The sequence below is a fragment of the Aquarana catesbeiana genome, linkage group LG08 (assembly GCF_042186555.1).
Source record: "Aquarana catesbeiana isolate 2022-GZ linkage group LG08, ASM4218655v1, whole genome shotgun sequence".
Taxonomy (NCBI): Eukaryota; Metazoa; Chordata; class Amphibia; order Anura; family Ranidae; genus Aquarana; species Aquarana catesbeiana.
This window is the reverse complement of record NC_133331.1, coordinates 302,506,102-302,533,280: the sequence shown is the minus strand read 5'-3', so window position 1 is coordinate 302,533,280 and position 27,179 is coordinate 302,506,102. Positions and strand designations below refer to the sequence as shown.

The 27,179-nt window shown below is 44.5% G+C and overlaps 1 protein-coding gene across 1 annotated transcript in view; it reads right to left on the bottom strand.

Moving 5' to 3' along the window:
* Window positions 1–14,659: 14,659 nt before the first annotated feature.
* The window catches only part of LOC141106873 (uncharacterized), a 124,298-nt gene continuing 111,778 nt past the window's right edge, over window positions 14,660–27,179 (bottom strand). The window contains 1 exon segment of the mRNA XM_073597801.1: window positions 14,660–18,511. Within this exon segment, the coding sequence (XP_073453902.1) occupies window positions 17,522–18,511 (990 nt within the window). The 3' untranslated portion in view covers window positions 14,660–17,521.

Sequence of the window (27,179 nt, the reverse complement as noted above, 5' to 3'; positions counted from 1 at the left end):
CCCCACACTATATAAGGCCGCCTGCACGGCGGCCCTGTGTAGTGTGTTCCGGCGTGCTTAGATAGAGAGAGAGAGACAGTGTCATTTCATTTGAGTTAGCTAGATTAGGCAGGACAGTCAGTGAGTTAGCTGCACTTACAGTGTTATGTGTATATATATGCATCCCAGGTGTTGCATATATATATAGATACACTGTATTCAGTTTAGCTAGATCCGTTCCTGTTATCTTCCTACTGACAGGCAGGCTTGTCTTGTTACAGTATTTACAGCTACCTGAAGAAAATTGCTGGTGTTCTTTTGATCCTATTGGCTACAAGTTAGTTTAGTGTGACCTCTGCACAGTGTTCAGCTAAAACTAAAAGTTAGTTTAGTGCACAGTGTTCAGCTAAAGCTACAAGTTAGGGTAGTGCGTCCTCCTCACAGTGTTCAGCTAAAACTACAAGTTAGTGTAGTGTGACCTCTGCACAGTGTTCAGCTAAAGCTACAAGTTAGTGTAATGCGTCCTCCTCACAGTGTTCAGCTAAAACTACAAGTTAGTGTAGTGAGACCTCTGCACAGGGTTCAGCTAAAGCTACAAGTTAGTGTAGTCCATCCTCCTCACAGTGTTCAGCTAAAACTACAAGTTAGTGTAGTGCAACCTCTGCACAGTGTTCAGCTAAAACTACAAGTTAGTGTAGTGAGACCTCTGCACAGTGTTCAGCTAAAGCTACAAGTTAGTATAGTGCGTCCTCCTCACAGTGTTCAGCTAAAGCTACAAGTTAGTTTAGTGTGACCTCTGCACAGTGTTCAGCTAAAGATACAAGTTAGTGTAGTGAGACCTCTGCACAGTGTTCAGCTAAAGCTACAAGTTAGTGTAGTGCTTCCTCCTCACAGTGTTCAGCTAAAGCTAAAAGTTGGTGTAGTGTGTCCTCCTCACAGTGTTCAGCGAAAACTACAAGTTAGTGTAGTGCGACCTCTGCACAGTGTTCAGCTAAAGCTACAAGTTAGTGTAGTGCGTCCTCCTCACAGTGTTCAGCTAAAACTACAAGTTAGTGTAGTGCAACCTCTGCACAGTGTTCAGCTAAAGCTACAAGTTAGTGTAGTGCATTCTCCTCACAGTGTTCAGCTAAACCTACAGTTATTTTTTTGCGAGCTCTGCACAGTGTTCAGCTAAAGCTACCTGTAGAAGGTTGGTGGTGTTTTCCTGATCCTATTACTACCGCAGGCAGCTAAATAAGCTACAAGTTAGTTTAGTGTGAGCTCTGCACTGTGTTCAGCTAAAGCTACCTGTAGAAGGTTGGTGGTGTTTTCCTTATCCTATCACTACCGCAGGAAGCTAAATAAGCTACTTTAGTGTGACCTCTGCACAGTGTTCAGCTAAAGCTACAAGTTAGTGTAGTGCGTCCTCCTCACAGTGTTCAGCTAAAACTACAAGTTAGTGTAGTGAGACCTCTGCACAGTGTTCAGCTAAAGCTACAAGTTAGTGTAGTGCGTCCTCCTCACAGTGTTCAGCTAAAGCTACAAGTTGGTGTAGTGTGTCCTCCTCACAGTGTTTAGCGAAAACTACAAGTTAGTGTAGTGCGACCTCTGCACAGTGTTCAGCTAAAACTACAAGTTAGTGTAGTGCGACCTCTGCACAGTGTTCAGCTAAAGCTACAAGTTAGTGTAGTGCGACCTCTGCACAGTGTTCAGCTAAAGCTACAAGTTAGTGTAGTGCGTCCTCCTCACAGTGTTCAGTTAAACCTACAGTTATTTTTTTGCGAGCTCTGCACAGTGTTCAGCTAAAGCTACCTGTAGAAGGTTGGTGGTGTTTTCCTGATCCTATTACTACCGCAGGCAGCTAAATAAGCTACAAGTTAGTGTAGTGCGAGCTCTGCACAGTGTTCAGCTAAAGCTACCTGTAGAAGGTTGGTGGTGTTTTCCTTATCCTACCACTACCGCAGGCAGCTAAATAAGCTACTTTAGTGTGACCTCTGCACAGTGTTCAGCTAAAGCTACAAGTTAGTGTAGTGCGTCCTCCTCACAGTGTTCAGCTAAAACTACAAGTTAGTGTAGTGAGACCTCTGCACAGTGTTCAGCTAAAGCTACAAGTTAGTGTAGTGCGTCCTCCTCACAGTGTTCAGCTAAAGCTACAAGTTAGTTTAGTGTGACCTCTGCACAGTGTTCACCTAAAGCTACAAGTTAGGGTAGTGCGTCCTCCTCACAGTGTTCAGCTAAAGCTACAAGTTGGTGTAGTGTGTCCTCCTCACAGTGTTCAGCAAAAACTACAAGTTAGTGTAGTGTGACCTCTGCACAGTGTTCAGCTAAAGCTACAAGTTAGTGTAGTGCGTCCTCCTCACAGTGTTCAGCTAAAACTACAAGTTAGTGTAGTGCAACCTCTGCACAGTGTTCAGCTAAAACTACAAGTTAGTGTAGTGAGACCTCTGCACAGTGTTCAGCTAAAGCTACAAGTTAGTATAGTGCGTCCTCCTCACAGTGTTCAGCTAAAGCTACAAGTTAGTTTAGTGTGACCTCTGCACAGTGTTCAGCTAAAGATACAAGTTAGTGTAGTGAGACCTCTGCACAGTGTTCAGCTAAAGCTACAAGTTAGTGTAGTGCTTCCTCCTCACAGTGTTCAGCTAAAGCTAAAAGTTGGTGTAGTGTGTCCTCCTCACAGTGTTCAGCGAAAACTACAAGTTAGTGTAGTGCGACCTCTGCACAGTGTTCAGCTAAAGCTACAAGTTAGTGTAGTGCGTCCTCCTCACAGTGTTCAGCTAAAACTACAAGTTAGTGTAGTGCAACCTCTGCACAGTGTTCAGCTAAAGCTACAAGTTAGTGTAGTGCATTCTCCTCACAGTGTTCAGCTAAACCTACAGTTATTTTTTTGCGAGCTCTGCACAGTGTTCAGCTAAAGCTACCTGTAGAAGGTTGGTGGTGTTTTCCTGATCCTATTACTACCGCAGGCAGCTAAATAAGCTACAAGTTAGTTTAGTGTGAGCTCTGCACTGTGTTCAGCTAAAGCTACCTGTAGAAGGTTGGTGGTGTTTTCCTTATCCTATCACTACCGCAGGAAGCTAAATAAGCTACTTTAGTGTGACCTCTGCACAGTGTTCAGCTAAAGCTACAAGTTAGTGTAGTGCGTCCTCCTCACAGTGTTCAGCTAAAACTACAAGTTAGTGTAGTGAGACCTCTGCACAGTGTTCAGCTAAAGCTACAAGTTAGTGTAGTGCGTCCTCCTCACAGTGTTCAGCTAAAGCTACAAGTTGGTGTAGTGTGTCCTCCTCACAGTGTTTAGCGAAAACTACAAGTTAGTGTAGTGCGACCTCTGCACAGTGTTCAGCTAAAACTACAAGTTAGTGTAGTGCGACCTCTGCACAGTGTTCAGCTAAAGCTACAAGTTAGTGTAGTGCGACCTCTGCACAGTGTTCAGCTAAAGCTACAAGTTAGTGTAGTGCGTCCTCCTCACAGTGTTCAGTTAAACCTACAGTTATTTTTTTGCGAGCTCTGCACAGTGTTCAGCTAAAGCTACCTGTAGAAGGTTGGTGGTGTTTTCCTGATCCTATTACTACCGCAGGCAGCTAAATAAGCTACAAGTTAGTGTAGTGCGAGCTCTGCACAGTGTTCAGCTAAAGCTACCTGTAGAAGGTTGGTGGTGTTTTCCTTATCCTACCACTACCGCAGGCAGCTAAATAAGCTACTTTAGTGTGACCTCTGCACAGTGTTCAGCTAAAGCTACAAGTTAGTGTAGTGCGTCCTCCTCACAGTGTTCAGCTAAAACTACAAGTTAGTGTAGTGAGACCTCTGCACAGTGTTCAGCTAAAGCTACAAGTTAGTGTAGTGCGTCCTCCTCACAGTGTTCAGCTAAAGCTACAAGTTAGTTTAGTGTGACCTCTGCACAGTGTTCACCTAAAGCTACAAGTTAGGGTAGTGCGTCCTCCTCACAGTGTTCAGCTAAAGCTACAAGTTGGTGTAGTGTGTCCTCCTCACAGTGTTCAGCAAAAACTACAAGTTAGTGTAGTGTGACCTCTGCACAGTGTTCAGCTAAAGCTACAAGTTAGTGTAGTGCGTCCTCCTCACAGTGTTCAGCTAAAACTACAAGTTAGTGTAGTGCGACCTCTGCACAGTATTCAGCTAAAGCTACAAGTTAGTGTAGTGCGTCCTCCTCATAGTGTTCAGCTAAACCTAAGTTATTTTTTTGCGAGCTCTGCACAGTGTTCAGCTAAAGCTACCTGTAGAAGGTTGGTGGTGTTTTCCTGATCCTATTACTACCGCAGGCAGCTAAATAAGCTACAAGTTAGTTTAGTGCGAGCTCTGCACAGTGTTCAGCTAAAGCTACCTGTAGAAGGTTGGTGGTGTTCTCATACTACAGGCAGGCAGTTGATTTTGCTAGCTGCAGTATCAGTACATATATATATATATGTATATATATATATATATATATATATATATATATATATATATCCCAGCTTAGTGCAGCTACAGGCCATTAGTATCTCTGGAAGGCCAACAAGGAGAGACAGACAGTCACAAGCCAATAAAAGAGGGCAAGCAGGCTCTGTGTCTAGAGGCAACAGTGCTGGTCATGGAGACGGTGCATCCTCATAAGCATGTGGCCGTGGAACACGCTTGGCCTTTTTTTCGGCAGCTGGCTGTGTTGAGCCGCAACATGCGGAAGACTTGGACGAGTGGATGACCAAGCCGTCCTCATCCTCCTCATCCTCTCTCACCCATGCTCAGGGTGCTTTGTCTGGCAAAGCAGCGGCCTCTTCCCTTGGCTCAATGTCATCAGTGACTCCTTCCCTAGCCCCACCATGTCCTCCTGAGGAGTCCCTCGAACTGTTTGACCACAGTGTTGGTACATGCTCCAGGAGGATGCCCAGCGTTTGGAAGGCTCTGATGATGATACTGAGCTAGATGAAGGCAGTAACGTGAGCACAGACAGAGGGGGTGCCCAAGAAGGACAGCAATCTGGCAGTCATGCTCCCCCTGCTGCAGCATACTGCCAGGTTTGCTCCAATGATGAGGAGGGAGGGGATGATGAGGTCACTGACTCAACGTGGGTGCCTGATAGGAGAGAGGAGGAGGAGGCACATCACCAACGAGGCAGGATGCCCTCCAGGGGCCAGCCTAAGGGCAGCACACTGACTGCATCACACCCCAAAGCTCTGCATGTGCAGGGTGCTGCAGTCTCTGTGCGTTATTCAAAAAGTTCTTTGGTGTGAGCCTTTTTTGAGATGAGTGCATCAGATCGCACCGCTGCTATTTGCAACATATATCTCAAGCGTATCTCGTGTGGCCAAAACATCTCCCGCTTGGGCACCACATGCTTGACCAGACATATGTTGACCTGCCATGCAGTTCGTTGGCAAGCGTATCTAAAAGACCCACACCAAAGAACAAAGAGGACCTCTCCTTGCTCCTCATCAGCTGAGATCTCCAACCCCACTATACCTTCAGTCCTCTCTGAGACCTGCACTGAGAGGAATGAAGGTGTAGTATTAGGTGTGTCACAGCCAAGTACTTGTGGGCAATCTGCTTTCGGTACACCAACGTCAAATTTCCCTGCCACAGCTGCTGCACCGCCGAAAGAAGTACGCTCCCAGCCATCCACATGCCCAGCGGTTAAATGCTAGCTTGTCAAAATTGCTAGCACTTCAACTGCTGCCTTTTCAGTTGGTAGACTCTGCCCCCTTCCGTGAGTTTGTGGAATGTGCGGTTCCTCAGTGGCAGGTACCCAAACACCACTTTTTCTCACGGAAGGCGATTCCAGCTCCCTACCGGCATGTGGAAGGCAATGTACATGCCTCGCTGGACGGGGCAGTCAGCGGTAAGGTGCATATTACCGCTGACTCATGGTCCAGCAGGCATGGACAGGGACGTTACCTAAGTTTCACCGCACATTGGGTGACTCTGCTGGCAGCTGGGAAAGATGCAGGACAAGATTGGAGGTTGTTCTGCCACCACGCCTCCAAAATGCCACTACTAATGATTGTGACACACCTCTCTCCTCCACCCCCTCCTCTTCTTCTTCCTCCATGGCCTCTTCCTCTGATTTGTCCTCGGAACCAGCGGTGCTCTGTAGGAGTTCAAAGGGCTATGCAAGTACGCAGGCCAAAAGATGCCATGCGGTGCTTGAGCTGGTGTGCTTGGGGGACAGGAGCCACACTGGGGCAGAGGTTCTGTCAGCTCTGCAGGGGCAGGTTCAGAGGTGGTTGACGCCATGCCAACTTAAGGCAGGAATGGTGGTTTGCGATAATAGCACTATCCTCCTCTCTGCCCTCCGACAGGGACAAATGACCCATGTGCCCTGTTCTTGGGCAGGTACCCGGGCTTATAGGATGTCCTGAGGCAGGCCAGGAAAGTCTGTGTGCATTTCTGCTGGTCATATAATGCCAGTGCTCGGCTGGCGGACCTCCAAAAGGAGTTTAAACTGCCCAAGAACCGCCTAATCTATGACATGCCCACCAGGTGGAACTCAACGTTGGCCATGCTGCAGCGGCTGCACACGCAGCAGAGGGCCATCAATGAGTACCTGTGCGACTATGGCACCAGGACAGGGTCAGGGGAGCTTGGTTTTTTTTCCCCACGCCAGTGGGCCATGATCAGGGATGCATGCACTGTCCTGTCACCATTTGAGGAGTCCACGAGGATGGTGAGCAGTGACAGTGCATGCATCAGTGGCACTGTCCCCCTTGTCCACCTGTTGGAGCACACGCTGCGTGGAATAATGGACAGGGCACTTGAGGCAGAACAGAGGCAGGAAGAGGGGGACTTCCTTAGCTCTCAAGGCCCCCTTTATCCAGACAGTGTTCCTGCGTGCCAGCCGATCACACAGGAAGCGGATGAGGAGGAGGAGGAGAATTGTGTCAGTATGGAGGTGGAGCCTGGCACTCAGCAGCAGTCTTTAAAGGGATCAGTCCCAAGAAATACATGGACTTGTACGTGGCTGGGAGGAGGTGGCTGCAGACCATGTCGTCCTTAGTGACCCAGAGGACTCCGGACCGAATGCCTCAGCAAACCTACGCTGCATGGCCTCCCTGATCCTGCAAAGCCTGCGTAAGGATCCTCATATTCGTGGTATCAAGGAGAAGGACCAATACTGGCTGGCAACCCTCCTTGATCCACGTTACAAGGGTAAGGTTGCGGACCTTATCTTGCCATCGCAGAGGGAGCAGAGGATGAAACATCTTCAGGAGGCCTTGCAGAAAGGTCTGTGCAACGCGTTCCCAGAGACTGGGAGGTTACAAACTCCTGTTTCTGGACAATGTGTTGCTGAGGCTTCGGTCAGTCAAAGAAGGAGCGGTGGAGAAGGTGGCCGTCTGACCGATGCGTTCTGACAATTTTTTAGTCCGCAGCCCCAAGGTATGATCGGTTCCAGCAACCATCGCCAGCGTCTGTTTTACATGGTGCAGGAATACCTAGGGGCAAGATCTGACTTGGACACCTTTCCTACCAAAAATCCTCTGGGTTACTGGGTCTTGAGGATGGATCACTGGCCAGAGCTTGCACAGTATGAAATTGAGCTACTGACCTGTCCTGCATCCAGCGTTCTTTCGGAACGCACATTCAGTGCTGCTGGAGGCTTTGTAACCGATCACAGGGTGCGTCTGTCCACCGACTCGGTCGATCGACTGACCTTCATAAAGATTAATCAGTCTTGGATCACCACCAGCTACCAAGCACCTGATGCTGATGTAACCGAATAATTTTTTTTGAAATCTCAGATCCCTTCAAAGACTGCCTATGCTGATGCTGAGTGACTATCCTGAGTAATTATTCTCTTCCTCTTCAACAATCACGCTGATAGCTTGTAAGAACATTTTTGGTTCTGGGCGCCGCCACCAGTGCCTAAGGCTCAATTTTTCAGCCCCTGTTTAACAGAGGCGTGTAATTACAATTTTTGATGCAATACTTTGCAGCAGGGCTCGTTCCTGCGTTCCAACTAGAGTTTCTGTGAGGGGTTGCAGTGTTGTGGCACCAGCACTAGTGCCTAAGGCACAATTTTTCAGCCCCTGTTTAACAGGGGCGTGTAATTACAATTTTTGATGCAATACTTTGCAGCAGGGCTCGTTCCTGCGTCCCAACTAGAGTATCTGTGAGGGGTTGCAGTGTTGTGGCACCAGCACCAGTGCCTAAGGCCTAATTTTTCAGCCCCTGTTTAACAGGGGCATGTAATTACAATTTTTGATGCAATACTTTGCAGCAGGGCTCGTTCCTGCGTTCCAACTAGAGTATCTGTGAGGGGTTGCAGTGTTGTGGCACCAGCACCAGTGCCTAAGGCCCAATTTTTCAGCCCCTGTTCAACAGGGGCATGTAATTACAATTCTTGATCTAATATTTCACAGCAGGGCCCGTTTCTGTGCCCACCAAGAGCGAGTGAGGATTTACAGTGTTGTGGCACCAGCACCACCACCAAAGGCCCAATTTTTCAGCCCCTGTTCAACAGGGGCATGTAATTACAATTCTTGATCTAATATTTCACAGCAGGGCCCGTTTCTGCACCCACCAAGAGCGAGTGAGGACTTACAGTGTTGTGGCACCAGCACCACCACCACCACCAAAGGCCCAATTTTTCTGCCCCTGTTCAACAGGGGCATGTAATTACAATTCTTGATCTAATATTTCACAGCAGGGCCCTGTGAGGGCTTACAGTGTTGTGCTGAGTATATAGGGCAGGCCCCTACTTTCAAACATCCAACTTACAAATGACTCCTACTTGCAAACGGAAGGAGACAACAGGAAGTGAGATGAAATCTATCCCTAGGAAGGGAAATTCTCTCCTGTAAGAGTTAATATGGGAAAAACATTTCTCCTTTCCACTGATGCTTTATCACCAATCCTTGTTTCACAAAAAAACCCAAATTTTCAAAAAACATTTGTCATTGGGACAAAAAGTGAGGTGAAATCTTCTAAAGAGGAGCACAGACAGCAAAACAAATGTCACAGGGGTGATGTTTTCCAAAAAGCTTAAAAAAGATTTTTTGGCTGGAGCTAAACACGTTAAAAATGTACCCGTTCAAAATTACAAACAGACCTACATACTGCTATACTATATACTGCTGTTCAGAGTATATAGGGCCTGGTGGCCCCACACCTTTCCTTTTTTTAATTTGGGTGCGGGGTTCCCCTTAATATCCATACAAGACCCAAAGGGCCGGGTAATGGACTGGGGGGTACCCATGCCATTTGTCTCACTGATTTTCATCCATATTGCCAGGACCCGACATTACATTAAAGCCGCAAGCAGTTTTAAATGACTTTTTTTCCTTTAAAAAATACATTTTGTGCAGGGACTGTTCTAAGCACGGGAAACAGCACTTTACAGGCATACTATAGACACCCCCCAGGTACGATATTTAAAGGAATATTTCACTTTTTTTTTTTTTTTACTTTAAGCATCATTAAAATCACTGCTCCCAAAAAAAACGGCGTTTTTACAACTTTTTTTCCATTGATACATGTCCCCTGGGGCAGGACCCGGGTCCCCAAACCCTTTTTAGGACAATACCATGAAAATTAGCCTTTAAAATGAGCACTTTTGATTTCGAACGTTCGAGTCCCATAGACGTCAATGGGGTTCTAACGTTCGTGCGAATTTTCGGTCCGTTCGCAGGTTCTGGTGTGAACCGAACTGGGGGATGTTCGGCTCATCCGTAATAGCAAACATTAAATACAAAAAAATGTGATGTTAAAGGATAAAAATTTTACCTTAATATACTCCTTCTGCAGGACCTGAATGATGGCAGAACAGGTCTCTGGGATAATGATCCCCAGAGCCTGGGGGGAGATGCCTGTCGAGAACTTGAGGTCCTGCAGGCTTCTCCCCGTCGCCAAGTACCGCAGGGTGGCGACCAGCCTCTGCTCCGGAGTGATAGCTTGCCTCATGCAGGTATCCTGCCTGCCGATATAGGGGGTCAGCAAAGCCAACAAACGGTGAAATACGGGGTCCGTCATCCGGAGAAAGTTCCTGAAATCATCAGGGATTATTCTCACAGATCTCACGGAGCAAAGGCATATGACAGAACTGGTCACGCTGGAGCAACCAATTCTTGGTTCATGAACTCCTCCCCACCCTGTTCATGGACTGGGCTTGTGTCAAGGTCAGGACCCCAACACCAAGCCCCCGCACAGCACGAACTCTACGAGGAGTACGTATACGCAACATGGCTAGAAAACGGTCGGCTGCTCAGAACGAAGTAACAGAATGCACTGAAGAACAGCAAGGCCTGTGAAGAGCGACCTGAAAAACAGTAACGAGCGGACAAGATCGCAATGAATAGTACAATACGAACTGACTGCACGCACTAAAGAGCAGATACAAACCCACAAGCACAAACTGAACAGCAGAAAACGATCTGAAAACCACGAATCTGAAAAAGCGCGAATCGTCTCTCACCAAACTTTTACTAACAAGAGATTAGCAAAAGGAGCCCAAAGGGTGCCGCGCTTGGTTCTGAAATGGCCTTATGGCCTTTTCTAGTCTTGTCGTACGTGGTGTACGTCACCGCGTTCTTAGCGAGCAGAAATTCTGACAACTTTGTGCGACCGTGTGTACGCAAAACAAGTTTGAGCCAACATCCGTCGGAAAAAATCCATGGATTTTGTTGTCGGAATGTCCGATCAATGTCCGACCGTGTGTATGGGGCATAACAGTAGCAGTTGGCAGACAGCTGGCCCTGCCACCAATATCCAACAATACTGTAAAATGGAGACTGAGATTGGTGTTGTGGAGACTGAGATTGGCCCCTTCCTCCTGTCTGGAACGCAAACGCACTGGCGTGCGTTCCAACACTGAGTACACATCCGGATAGGACCGGCGGGCCACTCTCTCACACACACTGCAGCTACAAAGCGATCAGGGTGTACTGAACATCTAAGGTATAGTGTCCATCTCTATGTATATAAGCTTATTAACATGATACTTCCTTCCTTGCCAAACAGATGCATCCATCCCATGCCACTCTGCACCTTTCTGCGCCCATATCTCTCTCTCTATATATACATATATGTGTGTGTACACATGCACACATCTATCACTGCTGATCATGCACCCCTATGGCTAGCCCCTGCTGGGTTTTAACTGTACTACAATACAGCGACACTCACCAGTCTCTTTACTTTACTATATTTATTAATGAATGAATCTATTCATCAATTTATTTATTTATTTATATTTTTTAACCAATTAAATCATGATGGGCTATCCACTTGTACAGGCAAAGAGTGTAGAAGGGCGGATCTCCCAGAAAGGGAGGAGCCCTATGTGCCCTGCCCCATCCATTGATTGTGCCTTTCTGGCATTCACTATATATACAGGGCCTACTGAAGGAGGGTTCACTGCTGAGCTCTGATGAAGAAGGGATGAGCCCTTCGAAACGCGTAAGCGAGCAGTGTTATATATTCCTCGGAAATACCTTTGGAAGGCTTTGTTCATCATTTTTACCACTTGTTGCAAGTTGATGTCCAAGGTTTATGGCACATGATTCTTTACTGCTTGTGAGTAATTTCCTTTATCATTTTACTTAATAAATGTTTTACAAAAGATAATGCACATGGCTGGTGCGCCCTTCTCTCTTTTTATTTCTTTGGTGTTGTGGTGTGTCAGACTGAGTTCTAGACTAAGGGAGAGGGGTTGAGACAGGCAGTGCACACAGAGCCCATACAGCTCCTGTCTCCTCCTCCTCCTAAGTTTGCTTTGAAGTGCTTGGCCTCCTTATCTATCCTATTTTTTGCAGACTGTGCCTAGCCCTACTACCAGAGGTACACTGTCATTTACGAAAACACAAACTGACAACAGTACAAGCCAGCTACTACACTTTTTCTGAGAGAAAAACAAGTAGTAGCTGACAGTTTCACTCTTTGTACTCTGAATATCTGGTGGTAGGGTCTTCCTCAATCTGCATAAACAGAAGCGAAAAGGGGGAATAGAACAGCAGAATGGAAAGGAGGCGGGGCTCAGTGCTGACTGTAACTCCCCTATTGGGATGTCCATATTTTAGGCTTCTGAGGGAAGGTGGAGCTGCAGCCAGCACTGACTGTGCTGGGCCCATAACCTATCAGTTTAAAAGTGAGGGCCTGGGCACCTGCTGTACTGTCTTATTGCAGACACCAATCCTCTTCTGCCTCCCCTTGCAGCACTGCCAGCTTCTTCTCTTCTTTCTCCCTCTGGCTGCATTGCAGGGGGATTGGTTTTAGCACATGTGCCCCTTCCATCTGCTGTCCGGTCAGTCCTGCAGGCTTCCCTCTTCTCCTCTGGAGAGTGGTGGAAGGGGGCGGTAAATATGTATTTTACTGGGCCCTTCCATTCCCTAATGAACACAATGAGCGATCGGTACAAATTGCTCTTGTGTCCATTTGCCACTGAAGCATAGTAAACTGTGTTTACTATGCTTCAGTTTGGGAATGAGCAGGAAGCCTCTGAGCGCTTCCTATTCATTCATCTGTGCAGCTGAGGCTACAGAGAAAGGGACTGATAAATCTCTGTGATTAGTCACTTTCGGCCTGGGGAAGTGGGCCCCGTGATTTCTAACAGCAGCCCTGGGCATTATGATAAGGTCTGCTACTTCACTTGGGGGAGGGAGAGGCACAACATCGGCGAGGCAGGTAGTCAACACATGTGCTGTAGCCTGCACTATGGTACAAATGTGTTGACTTGACTCGTTCTTGGAAAACCTAGTAAACAGTTTTTTATCTTTAGCTGCAATCTACCTGCTCTCTCTTAGAAAAGGCAGCTTTGCCAAAAAGGAAGAAGAAATCCTGAGGAAAAAGGGATTATCCAATAAGCTGATTTCTACTTTGCTGAACAGCAGAAAAAAGGTGACAAGAGCCATCTACTTCAAACGAGGAAATGCTATAACTCTTGGTTTCCATCTATGGGTTTTTGCCTGGTTGATCAGGTTTCCATCCTTGAGTTTCTTCATGATGGAATAAAGAAAAGATTAGCAAAATGCACAGGTGGCTGATTTTTTTTTTTTTTTATGTAGTAGCTATTCTGTCTCTGCTACTTCCAGCACTCACTTACGGTCTGACACTTTTACAACAAAAATGTGTTGTCTTTGAAAAAACGACCTAATAAAGACTTTTTTTCCACTGGAAAGCAACCATATTGGGTTCCTGGTGCTGCATGTCAACCAATGAGAAAAAGGAAAGAAAATTATTACATCTGTAATTTAGTTGATGAAACAATATGTTGTCACTGATGCTGTCCCTGAGGGTTGTAATGAAACCATATACAGTTTTAACGCATCCCCTAAGCAAGGAATTTTTGTTTTTTTAACCACTTGCCGCAAAATCACGTACTCATAAATCATTTTGCTCAAGTGGTTGTGCCGGGGTGATATGCAGCTGCAGATATCACCCCGGTACCCTTTTTAAGAGCCGACGGTCAGTTTTATTATAATAACAACTGATGCGGATGTCCCACCCGCAACCCCCAACAGGAGATCGCCCGGGCTCTCCCGTCCCACCACTTGGCATGTTCAGAATTGGCTTTGATTGGGTCTCCCATGTAGTAGCCTGGTAACAATGTCACGGTGTCACTTCCGGTTAACTCGGCAGCCAACGGTGCCACTTTTAGAAAATCCACAGTATTCAGAAACACCTATATTTATGTTTTTAATACTTTAGAGTGCAGAGGCGGGATTTGGGGTCCTCATCCATGTCTTTATGGACCTTGCTTTGCGCACTGGTCCAAATAAAGAGTACCTGTTACTGCCTATTACTGTCACATAGCTTGTTTACATTCCTTGTGAAATTAACCACTTGCCGCCCACCATATAGCAGAATGACGGCGGCAAAGTGGTTTCAATATCCTGACTGGGCGTCATATGATGTCCGCAGGATATTGAGCCTCTGCGCGCCCCCGGGGGCGCGCATCGCAGCGATCGTTGTTGCGGGGTGTCAGTCTGACACCCCGCAGCACCGATCTAGGTAAAGAGTCTCTGACGGAGACTCTTTACATCGTGATCAGCCATGATTGGATACAGCTGATCACGTGGTAATTAGGAAGAGCCGGTGATCGGCTTTTCCTCACTCGTGTCTGACAGACGCGAGTAGAGGAGAGCCGATCGGCTGTTCTCCTGACAGGGGGGGTCTGTGCTGATTGTTTATCAGCACAGCCCCCCTCAGATCCTACCCAGGACCACCAGGAAAGCCGCCCAGGACCACCAGGGAAACCAGCCACACTGGACCACCAGGTATGCCCCCTAGACCCCCAGGGAAATACTAACCAGTGCAAAGGCAGCTGCCAATCAATGCCCAGGCAGCTGCCAATCAGTGCCCACTCCAATGCCTACCACTGTCAGTGCCACCAGGGATGCCTATCAGTGCCACGTATCAGTGCCGCGTATCAGTGCCCATAAGTGCCACGTATCCGTGCCGCCTATCAGTGCCCATCAGTGCCACCCATAAGAACCCATCTTTGCAGCCTTTCAGTGCCCATCAGTGCCCACCAGTACCACCCATGAGTGCCCCTCAGTGCTGCCTATCAATGCCCATCAGTGCTGCATATCAGTGCCACCTACCAGTGCCCATCAGTGCCTCATATCAGTGCCCATCCTCAGTGCCCGCTCATTGGTGCCACCTCATCGCTGCCGCCTTTTCAGTGCCCATCAGTGAAAGAGAAAATTTACTTATTTACAAGATTTTTAAACAGAAACAAAAGCAAAACTTTTATTTTTTTCAAAATTTTCGGTCTTTTTTTATTTGTTTCGCAAAAAATAAAAACCCCAGAGGTGATCAAATACCACCGAAAGAAAGCTCTATTTGTGGGAACAAAATGATAAAAATTTAGTTTGGGTACAGTGTAGCATGATTGCGCAATTGTCATTCAAACTGCGACAGCACTGAAAGCTGAAAATTGGTCTGGGCAGGAAGGTGTCTAAGTGCCCTGTATTGAAGTGGTTAAAAATGTTTAAAGCGCCCATCCCTCTGTTCTCGCGTGCCAAAGCAAATGTATACATAAGTCGCGCCCACAAATATAATATTATACATTCTCCGACAGCTCTCCTCCACCATCCACACTACATTCTCCGACAGCTCTCCTCCCACCATCCACACTACATTCTCTGACATCTCTCCTCCCACCATCCACACTACATTCTCTGACAGCTTTCCTCCAGCATCCATACTACATTTTTTAGCAGCTGTCTCCCCCCACTGTCCACTCATTCTATGACCGGTCCCCTCAATGTTTATACTATGTTCTTGTCCCCACCATCCACTCTACATTCTTTGTCAGATATCCTTCCACCATAAAGACTGCCATGGATTTCCTGGTGTTTAACCACTTAAAGACCAAGCCTTTTTCTAAGATTTGTTGATTACAAGTTAAAAACTGTTTTTTTTGCTAGAAAATTTCTTAGAACCCCCAAACATTATACTTTTTTTTCCTAACGCACTAGAGAATAAAATGGTGGTCGTTGCAATACTTTCTGTCACACCGTATTTGAGCAGCGGTCTATTGCCCTGTACACACCATAGGATTTTCCGATGGAAAATGTGTGATAGGAGCTTGTTGTCGGAAAATCCGACCGTGTGTATGCTCCATCACACATTTTCCATAGGAATTTCCGACACACAAAGTTTGAGAGCAGGCTATAAAATTTTCCGACAACAAAATCCGTTGTCGGAATTTCTGATCGTGTGTACACAAATCCGACACATAAAGTGCCACGCATGCTCAGAATAAATTATGAGACGAAAGCTATTGGCTACTGCCCCGTTTATAGTCCTGACGTACGTGTTATACGTCACCGCGTTCAGAACGATCGGATTTTCCGACAACTTTGTGTGACTGTGTGTATGCAAGACAAGTTTGAGCCAACATCCGTCAGAAAAAATCCTAGGATTTTGTTGTCGGAATGTCCGATCAATGTCCGACCATGTGTACGGGGCATTACAAGCGCACTTTTTTTGGAAAAAAATTACTTTTTTGAATTAAAAAATAAGACAACAGTAAAGTTAGCCCAATTTTTTTTATATTGCGAAAGATAATGTTACGCTGAGTAAATTCATACCTAACATGTTACGCTTCAAAATTGCGCCTGCTCGTGGAATGGCGACAAACTTTTACCCTTAAAAATCTCCATAGGCGACGTTTAAAAAATTCTACAGGTTGCATGTTTTGAGTTACAGAGGAGGTCTTAGGCTAGAATTATTGCTCTCACTCTACCAATCGTAGTGATCCCTCACATGTGTGGTTTGAACACCGTTTTCATATGTCGGCGCTACTCACATATGCGTTCGCTTCTGCAAGCGAGCTCGTCGGGACGGAGCGGGTTAAAAAAAAAATTTTTTCTTATTTATTTTACCTTTTATTTTTTATTTTTACACTGTTTTTTTTTTAAAAAGTCACTTTTATTCCTATTACACGGAATGTAAACATCCCTTGTAATAGAAAAAAGCATGACAGGACCTCTTAAATATGAGATCTGGGGTCAAAAAGACCTCAGATCTCATATTTAGACTAAAATGCAATAGAAAAAAAAATTAAAAATTTGTCATAAAAAAAAAAAAAAAAGGCCCTCTAAGAGCTGTGGGCGGAAGTGATATTATGACCTCGCTTCCGCCCAGCAAATGTATAGAGACGGGTGGGGGCCATCTTCCCCTCACTCGTTTCCATACCTGACAGGAGAACAGATGCGATCGCCTCCGCTGCTGCCTACGGCTCCGGTAAGCGGCGAAGGGCACTGGATCGCAGCAGGAGGGGGGCCCCTCTTCCGCCACCGATAATAGTGATCTCGTGGCGAATTCGCCACAGAGACCACTTTTATCTTGTAGCGGACCGCGTGCTGAGAAGGAGGATACCGGGGTTATGGCAGCTAGCTTCTGCCATAACAACGATACCCTCCTTCAAACAGTCGACGTAAAACTGCGGCGGGCGGTCCGTAAGTGGTTAACAAGATTAAAAAGATTTCAAACTCTCTGGAGATAAGTAGAGCGGAGCTCCTGTCCCCAAGCAATTTTTTGATAAAAGCCCCCCATGATTGTTAGTACTTGTATTATACTATTTGGATATTGTCATAACTGTATTCATACTTGCTATTTTAAATCTGTAATATCTTACATGATCTCGGGAGCAGACAGGGTTTGTCAAGGTTTTGTCCACCTGAAGCTCGCTCCTGTATATTTCCGGGATTAAGTGCAGCTGACTACCCAGAATGCACTTATATATAGCGCCTGCGCAGTAATGACACTGCGTGGCATAGTTTGTGGATTACAGGTTGCCATAGCAATTATTCCAAAATGGTGCCCAACTCCTCCTGATTACAATCCTTCCAAAATGGTGCCCAACTCCTCCCAATCGCTTCATTTCCTGTCTCGAAATACTGCGAGATTTCACTATTGGGCTTCCCAAAGACTTCTGGGTAAGATGGTGCCGATATCCAAGGAGTCCATGGGAATCGCCCAATGATGACATCACCTAGGCGGCCGGGACTGGATGTGGCGTTTTGATATATTTTAAAAAAAAGGTAATGAGAAATACTTAAAAATAAAATTAATAATATTGATTTAGAACTGCATTGAGATCAGAGAAACTTGTGACAATAGGTGGAAATCCGCTTTAAGGAAGCTCACCCATATGTATTCTCTGGTGTTGCACAAGGTTTCCTTTCCTAGTGAAAGATTTCCCACACTCTGAACAAAAATAAGGATGTTCACCTGTGTGAATTCTCTGATGTTTACCAAGGCCTTCTTTATGATTGAAAGATTTCCCACACTCTGAACATGAACAAGGACGCTCATCCGTGTGAATTCTAAGATGTTTAACAACGTCTCCTTTAAGAGTGAAAGATTTCCAGCACTCTGAACATGAGTAAGGACGCTCACCTGTGTGAAATCTCTGATGTTGCACAAGGTCTACTTTATGAGTGAAAGATTTCCCACACTCTGAACATGAATAAGGACACTCACCCGTGTGAATTTTCTGATGTTTAACAAGGTCTCCTTTCTGAGTGAAAGATTTCCCACATTCTGAACATGAATAAGGACGCTCATTCAGGTGAATTCTTTGATGTTTAACAAGGTCCGCTTTGTTAGTGAAAGATTTCTCACAATCTGAACATGAATAAGGACGCTCACCTGTGTGAATTCTCTGGTGTCTAATAAGATGATCTTTTTTTTGGAAAGATTTCCCACACTCTGAACATAGATAGGGATGCTCACCAGTGTGAATTCTCTGATGTTTAACAAGGTTTCCTTTCTGAGCGAAAGACTTCTCACACTCTGAACATGAATAGGGACGCTCACCAGTGTGAAGTCTCTGGTGTCTAATAAGATGATCTTTTTTTTGGAAAGATTTCCTGCACTCTGAACATGAATAGGGATGGTCACTCGTGTGAATTCTCTGGTGTGTAACTAGGTTATGTTTATGCTTAAAACATTTGCTGCACTCTGAACAAGGGAAAGTACGTTCACTTGTGTGAACTCGCTGGTGTTGAATACATTTTCCTTTCCATGGGAAACATTTTCCGCACTCTGAACATGAGAATAGATTCTGGTCTTGGTGAGCTCCTTCATGGGGTGAGGAAGATTCCTCGGGATTAGAAGGATCTATCTGCAGTGTGAGATCTTACATGAATATTTACAATCATAGTATGTGATTGATGAGAAGATTCCCCCTGATCAGAGGGACCCATTGATGTCTCCGGACAGGAAGGTCTGTGATGTATATTTTGTGTATTTGGATTTCCTCCTGGAGGATCCTGTGTGATGACATTATCTTCTGACTTACAATCAGCAGATAATAGAAGATGTCTCTCAGAGGAATTCTTGACATCACATCCATCTGTTGGAAAGTTGAAAAAAATATATTAAAAAATCTCAGTAGATGACAAATAACTGGAGTTTTAGCTCCTCCTCCCCATCAGTGGAATAAGTGGAAGTGCCGATCTCACAGCTGGGCTCCTGTTCTCCCTCCAAAATCAACCATAAAAGTGTTCACACCAAGTCCATATACTGTACTGTATTTGGCTGTACGGCGCTCTCCATAACTTTTTATAGCTTAGTTGCATCCCAGTAAATGGCATCAAAAGTCTGGTCCCCATCCTGGGGTCCCGCTAAGGGGAAACTCCACCACACAGTTCAGTTCACATCATTACAGGGTCCTCACTGATCACCCCCCTATACATGGACAGACCCCTAGGTCCAGTCACCTCCTACATATATCACTTTAGAAGCAGGAAGTGACCCAGGCATGGGAAGGCACATCACAGCACCAAGTGTTAACCCTTCACACACCACACATTAACCCTTTATTAGGCAAACACATATTTAACCTTTTAGCACCTGCCTACAGAACGATGTGAAGATCTGCTAATTATCTAATATTTTCCATAAACTGTAATCCTTGAACTCAGAAGTAAAATGAGACTGTGACCTGTTTCCGCCATAGTGTCTGTTACTTACTTGTGTTAATAGGTAGAGAAAGGTCTTTCTGCTCACTTTTCATAATCATCCCAACCTCCTCCGTGGATGGCTGATCACCCCCACATATGTCTCTACTTTTTCTTTAACCTCAGTTTTTATATTAATTCGTTCTTCACCCTGAACCAAAAACTAAAGTCAACTCAAGGCAGATATAAAAGACACAAAGGACACATCATTCAGTATTCACCCTCCTTTGGTAGAACACAAGGAGGAAGAGGACCCGCGATGACATGTGACTGGGCTTAAGACCCACAGAGGTAAGGAATGTATATTAAAAAAATATGAATATTGGGGTAAAAAATGTAGGGTGCTCAAAGGAGCTAGAAACGGTGATGGGGGGTATGGGTAACAAAGGCTGCACTTCAGATGTAGAAGTAAAGCAAGAGACTACATAGAATAACATCATTTCATGGCTTTACAATATATATTTAGGTCTAAATGCCCAGTCCTACCTACCTGAACATGGTGAGTGATGGTGTGATCCTCTTGCATGGAATCCCAGGAACACAGAGAAGGGGGAAATCTCTCACCCTAAACCCCAAAGATGAAAGAACAAAAAAAAAATAGAGCAAGAGATTTAATAGAAAAATATAATGTCATAGCTTAGAATGTTTTTATGTTGTAATTTCTCATTCCCATCTACCCGATGATGGTGAGGGATGGTGTGATCTTCCTGTGTGGAATCCCGGGAATACGGAGGACCTCTCTCCTCCATAGACTGCTGTTCCCCAAACATCTCTTCTTTTTCCACTTTAACCTTAACTTTGATGCCTTTCAGTTCTTCACCCTAAATCCCAAATATGATAGAATGGGTTTATAAAAGGAAACAAGAGCTGAAATAGAAGATTTTTATCTCAAAGAGTAGAATTCTATAACATATTTGAGTTCTTTATTGCTCAGTTCCAGCTACCTGATGATGGTGGGGGATGGTGTGATCTTCCTGTCTGGAATCCTGGTAATACAGAGGGTAGGGACATCTCTCTGGTGGATTCCCATTACTGGATCCATCTATAGGAAACACAAAACACTGAATACATTGTTTCTATGTGTTTATCAGATGATGGGATCTAGGTGGACCCTCTGTACTGCTCTATTTTTTACACTAAAGTCTCATCTTACCTGGTGATGTGAGGGGCGGCCGATTCTCCATCATGACGTCCTTGTAGAGATCCTTGTGTCCTTCTAAATAAATTATAATGTGATGCGATTACCTCCTCTGCTGCCAATTCCAACAATGTCTTCTCTTTCCTTCCTCACAACTCACCTCTCACTGAGGACATCCTTTATTAGACCCCTACATCACTTCCTGTTCCCTAGTTACATCACTTCCTGTGCATCTATCACTTCCGTTCTGCACCTGACATCATTTCATCTCCAGCTGTAGTATCACTTCCTGTGTCTGTACAATCATGCTCTTCCTGTCTCCATGTTCTACTCGATATAATAGGAAAAGATCCCCATCTCTATATTTATTATGTGTCTGTTCTACAATCTAGAAACTCCAGATGGACAGTTGGATAAATGGCTCAATATGCTCAACGAATCTGGTCTATAAACCAGACTTTTATTATGGACAGTTGGATAAATGGTTCTATATTTAGGAAGTATCTGGTCTATAAACCAGAGGCTCTGGATTGACAGTTTGATAAATGGTTTTATATTCAGGATGTATCTGGTCTATAAACCACAGACTCTGGATGGACAGTTTGATGAATGGTTCTAAATTTAGGATGTATCTGGTCTATAAACCAGAGGCTCTGGATGGACAGTTGGATCATTGGTTCTATATTTAGGATGTATCTGGTCTATAAACCAGAGGCTGTGGATGGACTGTTGGATAAATGACTCTATAGGATGTATCTGGTAAACCAAAGGCTCTGGATGTACAGTTGGATAAATGGCTCTATATTTAGGATTTGTCTGAACTATAAACCTGACGCTCTGGTGTAAAATTTGGATAAATGGGTCTATATTTAGGATGTACAGTATCTGGTCTATAAACCAGGGGCTCTGGAGTAAAATTTGGATAAATGGCTCTATATGGAGGGGAAGGGGGGAGGGAGGAAGGGGGGAAATCCCCCCTTTTTCCCTCTTCCTCCCTTGGTGCCAATCTCTTCCTTTTCACTTCAAACCACACATGCAACTTCTTTGGTCTTCCATCACTGTAAATCTTCACGTATCAGTATTTATATAACTTCTGATAAAAATGAATAAATATCCACCATTTATACTTGATTTATTTATCCCAGTCAGAGATGTTTTTTTGCACTCCTCCTTGTCCGCCGGGGGGAATCTGTGGGAATCCGTTGCTAGCTGTGCCTGGTCCATCTGGGTGAGCAGATCTTCCCGTATTTATTCTACTACCATTATGCCATCCCTGCGAATGATCTCTCTGTACAATTTGTATATTCTTTTGTATATTTTCTTTAATACACTGTTTCCTTATAGACCTTTTGAAGAAGCGGTTTTACCGTGAAACCAGTAGAGGAATATTTACACCTCCCCTGAACAGAAACTGTATCGGGGAAACCTGCTATGAGTTAGTTCCCGTGTGGTGTACATTGTACTATTTTATAAATTGTCTCTGTATACATTTTTGTGTTTTTAAGATATTGTTTGTACACTGTTACAGAATAAAATTTTGTATTTTTAATCAATTTGTGGTTATATCAGTACTGAGAAAGTCCATTTAAGCTCTTATGGGTATCTATGTGTATGGGATAGCTTCGGCAACTACCCCCACATTTTTACCCTCCCTTAACATATATGTCATTTTGGACGATGGTACTTCTTTATTGCTATCAACTTAATATTATATGAGGCTATACTCAAGGTTTAAATACTTTCCACAGCCTCCTCCTGGCTGAGGCTTTCCTGTGTATGAAAAAGGGATATAGTTTAGGTTTTTGGTTCATCAATCACACACAATTTTCAGCTCATGACTGTTGCAAATTGAATGTTAATTAATAGAAAAGACTATCATTCTGAACCCAGCATTTTTCATTCTTGTCCCCATCATTTGTGGCCACTACTGTCTATTGATATGTAAAACACTTTGTTAAATCAGAAATTAGTGATCAATAATAACATCTAGTTAACATCATTAATTTTTTGACAAGAAATATGTTTAACAATGCTATACCTGGCTCAAGCTGGGCTCCTCTTCATCTTCCAGGCTGGAAGGCCCAGGTTGGACGTCGGAAGTCTCAGCTGGGGTGGAAGGAAGCTTTGAAGGAAGACTGAAGTGTGCTGGCCTGGGTTCCCTCTGGTCTGCCAGAAAATGCAGTCTGTCATAGTACCACAGCCTGGGTACATAAATGTCATCTGCTGCAGCTCCTGATCTCTGGGAATCCTGGACCTTCTTACGCTATTATAAGTGCTCCTCATGCCACCAATTTTGGCCTTCCAATAGTTGATGGTTGCCGTGGGGATCTGCGGCTTCACTAATTCCAACAATTGATCCAGCGCTGCCTGCCTCTTTCTTTTATTGGTATAAAAGGGGTAGTTTACCTGCCACAGACAGGGCAGCTCCCTGTACATATCAATGAATATGGAAATAAAGTCCTGATCATTCAATAGATCCATTTTCTTTGCAAGACATAACACAAGACAAAAACCCTAATGTCAGGCTAAACTCTCCTAATCTTGTCCCAATATAGGCCTCAATCTATAAGGAGTATAAGCCCAAGTTAAAAATTGTACCTTCGTTAGAATGATCAGTGCTTCCGCTACTCCTTCCTCACAGATCGCACGCATGACGCATGCGTGTTACGCTTTATATACACTGCGCATGCATAAAACTCCGCCCACCCCTGACCTTCTTTCTAGTATATTCCCCGCCCCTTCTCTTTCGGCACAGTGGGAGAGCACATGGCGGAGAAAGAACAAGTGCATGTAGAGGAGAGCAGCAACGACAAAAGCCCGGAGACACGAACGTCCCGATCCCGGGGAAGATTTAAGGCCTCAAATATGTCCTTTGTGGAGATGGTGGACATCTTGAAGAGGGCCGACTATGATGGGAAGTATGGACCGTACAGCAAACCAAATGTGAGAAAGGCCAAGATCATGACTAAAGTTGTGAAAAGTCTGCACAGGAATTTTGGGGTACGATGATCCAAGGATCATTTGAGGAAACGCTGGTCATACCTGAAATTGAGGGAGCACAATCAGTACAGAAGGATCAAGAGAGTTCTTCAAAAAAGTAAGTAGTTATCGTGTGTCCCTTTTATTATTATTACTTGCATGCTGCTCCATGTGCTTTTCTTTACTGTCGTACAGTTTAAAATGGCAACTTTCAGGTTCGTGGGCACAGTAATCATTTGTAGTAAACATTGTTTGTTCGCCCACTAATATGATGTTTTTGGCAGATGCAGGTTAACTACATTTGGTCATGCCTATTTGTATTCAAAGAAGTTTAGTACATTGTTGTCTAGATGGGTTTGTAACTAGAATGAAATGCAAACTTGATTCAGTGTAAGGAGAGGACACTCAGCAGCTGTTTACACATCTGGACGCAGGAACACTAGTGTGGGACACCAGAACAAACTTTTTAGGGTGTCCCACACACGTGCTCCAGTGGATACTAGGGGTGTCTCCATGTGTGAAACTTTATCAAAAAAGGTAAGTATTACAGCTTTAAGAAAGGGAAAAAAATCATGTCTTCAGCTTGGAACTCTGCCAAAACAGACAATTGTACGACACTTCCAAGCGATGTTTCATATTCCTATTTCTGCCCTCATATATCTGTATGCTAAGTATACCTTTTTTTTTTTTAATTCACATAGGGGAGAAAAGACTCGGGACATCAGAGGACACCAGAAACCCACAACCTCCTAAAGAAGGGGAAATCCCCACACCACAACCAGAGGCTGTGGAGGAAGGAGAGGTTTATGAATTGGGCGAAATAGTGACCACAACAGGTGAGTGTCTGAGACCACAGCTCCAGGTAATAGATGGATGCCTGCATATTTATAATATATGGTGTGTTTTTTAATTTTAGGTGATGTGGATGTTGTGGAAGAAGAAACAGATTTCACAAGTGCAAGTGCACAGATCTTTATCTGGGAGATCATGGTGTGCAATAGGGATTTACAGAAGATCAAGGAAGACATCAATGATGTGGAAAAAAGACTCAAAAACATCATTGATGTTTTAGGCAGAATCTAAAACACACCAACATTTTACAAATTGTTTTTATTTTTCTAACTTTTCAAAAAAATTTTGAAAGCCAAATTTTGAAGATGCACACAGTGTGTCAACATGTGCTATCTGCCATCACGGGATATCAAAGTACACGTTTTGTGATTGCAACCCCTTCCTCGCAACTAAAGTAGATGAGAGGAAGGGGTTGTACCCCCGAAACATGTCAATTGATCCCCCATGATGGAAGCTAGCACATGTTGACCTTAGACATGGGATCAGGAGGGAAATCCCCACTTTCACAGGGGTGACATCACCCCATCTGATGAAGGCAATATCAACACAGTTTGGACATACTAATGTCTGATATTGCCTTCAATTTATCAAAGTTGAACTTTGTAAGTTCCTGAGTTGTGTATTGTTTTATGGTTTTAAAAACCTGCCTGTTTACCACAAAAAAGGATATTTCTACTCTCCAAAAAATATTTTATTCCAAAAATATGTTGGTTTGTTCAAAAACCCTTTTCTAAATGCACATGTGAATGTACACAGAGTAAAAAATTTTCTACTCAACAATGTGTGTCTTCTTCTTTCAATGCTCAATAGTAGGGATGAGCCGAACACCCCCCGGTTCGGTTCGCACTAGAACCTGCGAACGAACCGAAAATTTGCACGAACGTTAGAACCCCATTGACGTCTATGGGACTCAAACGTTCGAAATCAAAAGTGCTCATTTTAAAGGTTAATTTGCATAGTATTGTCCTAAAAAGGGTTGGGGACCCGGGTCCTGCCCCAGGGGACATGTATCAATGCAAAAAAACTTTTAAAAACGGCCGTTTTTTCGGGAGCAGTAATTTTAATGATGCTTAAAGTTTAAAAAAAAGTGAAATATTCCTTTAAATATCGTACCTGGGGGGTGTCTATAGTATGCCTGTAAAGTGGCGCATGTTTCCGTGCTTAGAACAGTCCCTGCACAAAATGTCATTTTTAAAGGAAAAAAATTAATTTAAAAATGCTTGCGGCTTTAACGTTAATGTCAGGTCCTGGCAATATGGATGAAAATCAGTGAGACAAACAGCATGCGTACCCCCCAGTCCATTACCAGGCCCTTTGGGTCTTGTATGGATATTAAGGGGAACCCCGCACCTAAATTAAAAAAAGGAAAGGCGTGGGGCCACCAGGCCCTATATACTCTGAACAGCAGTATACAGGCGGTGCAAACAAGACAGGGACTGTAGGTTTGTTGTTAAGTAGAATCTGTTTGTAATTTTGAACTGGTACATTTTTAACGTGTTTAGCTCCAGCCAATCTATTTTAAGTTTTTGGAAAACATAGGGAAGGGTTATCACCCCTGTGACATTTGTTTTGCTGTCTGTGCTCCTCTTCAGAAGATTTCACCTCATTTTTTGTCCCAATGACAAATGTTTTTTGAAAATTTGGGTTTTTTTGTGAAACAAGGATTGGTGATAAAGCATCAGTGGAAAGGAGAAACATTTTTCCCATATTAACTCTTACAGGAGAGAATTTCCCTTCCTAGGGGTAGATTTCATCTCACTTCCTGTTGTCTCCTTCCGTTTGCAAGTAGGAGTCGTTTGTAAGTTGGATGTTTGAAAGTAGGGGCCTGCCCTACATACTCAGCAGAAATTTGGCCCTTAGGTGTTGTTGTGGCCACAACACTGTAAGCCCTCACAGGGCCCTGCTCTGAAATAGTAGATCAAGAATTGTAATTACATGCCCCTGTTGAACAGGGGCTGAAAAATTGTGCCTTTGGTGGTGGTGGTGCTAGTGCCACAACACTGTATGTCCTTACTCGCTCTTGGTGGGCGCAGAAACAGGCCCTTCTGTGAAATATTAGATCATGAATTGTAATTACATGCCCCTGTTGAACAGGGGCTGCAAAATTGGGCCTTAGGCACTGGTGCTGGTGCCACAACACTGCAACCCCTCACAGATACTCTAGTTGGAATGCAGAAACGAGCCCTGCTGCAAAGTATTGCATCAAAAATTGTAATTACACTCCCCTGTTAAACAGGGGCTTAAAAATTGGGCCTTAGGCACTGGTGCTGGTGCCACAATACTGCAACCCCTCACAGATACTCTAGTTGAAACGCAGAAACGAGCCCTGCTACAAAGTATTGCATCAAAAATTGTAATTACATGCCCCTGTTAAATAGGGGCTGAAAAATTGGGCCTTAGGCACTGGTGGTGGCGCCCAGAACCAAAAATGTTCTTACAAGCTATCAGCGTGATCATTAAGGAGGAAGAGGTTAATTACTCAGGATAGTCACTCAGCATCAGCATAGGCAGTCTTTGAAGGGATCTGAGATTTAAAAAAAAATTATTCGGTTACATCAGCATCAGGTGCTTGGTAGCTGGTGGTGATCCAAGACTGATTCATTTTTATGAAGGTCAGTCGATCGACCGAGTCGGTGGACAGACACACCCTGTGAACGGTTACAAAGCCTCCAGCAGCACTGAATGTGCGTTCCGAAAGAACGCTGGATGCAGGACAGTAGCTCAATTTCATACTGTGCAAGCTCTGGCCAGTGATCCATCCTCAAGACCCAGTAACCCAGAGGATTTTCAGTGGGAAAGGTGTCCAAGTCAGATCTTGCCCCTAGGTTTTCCTGCACCATGTAAAACAGACGCTGGCG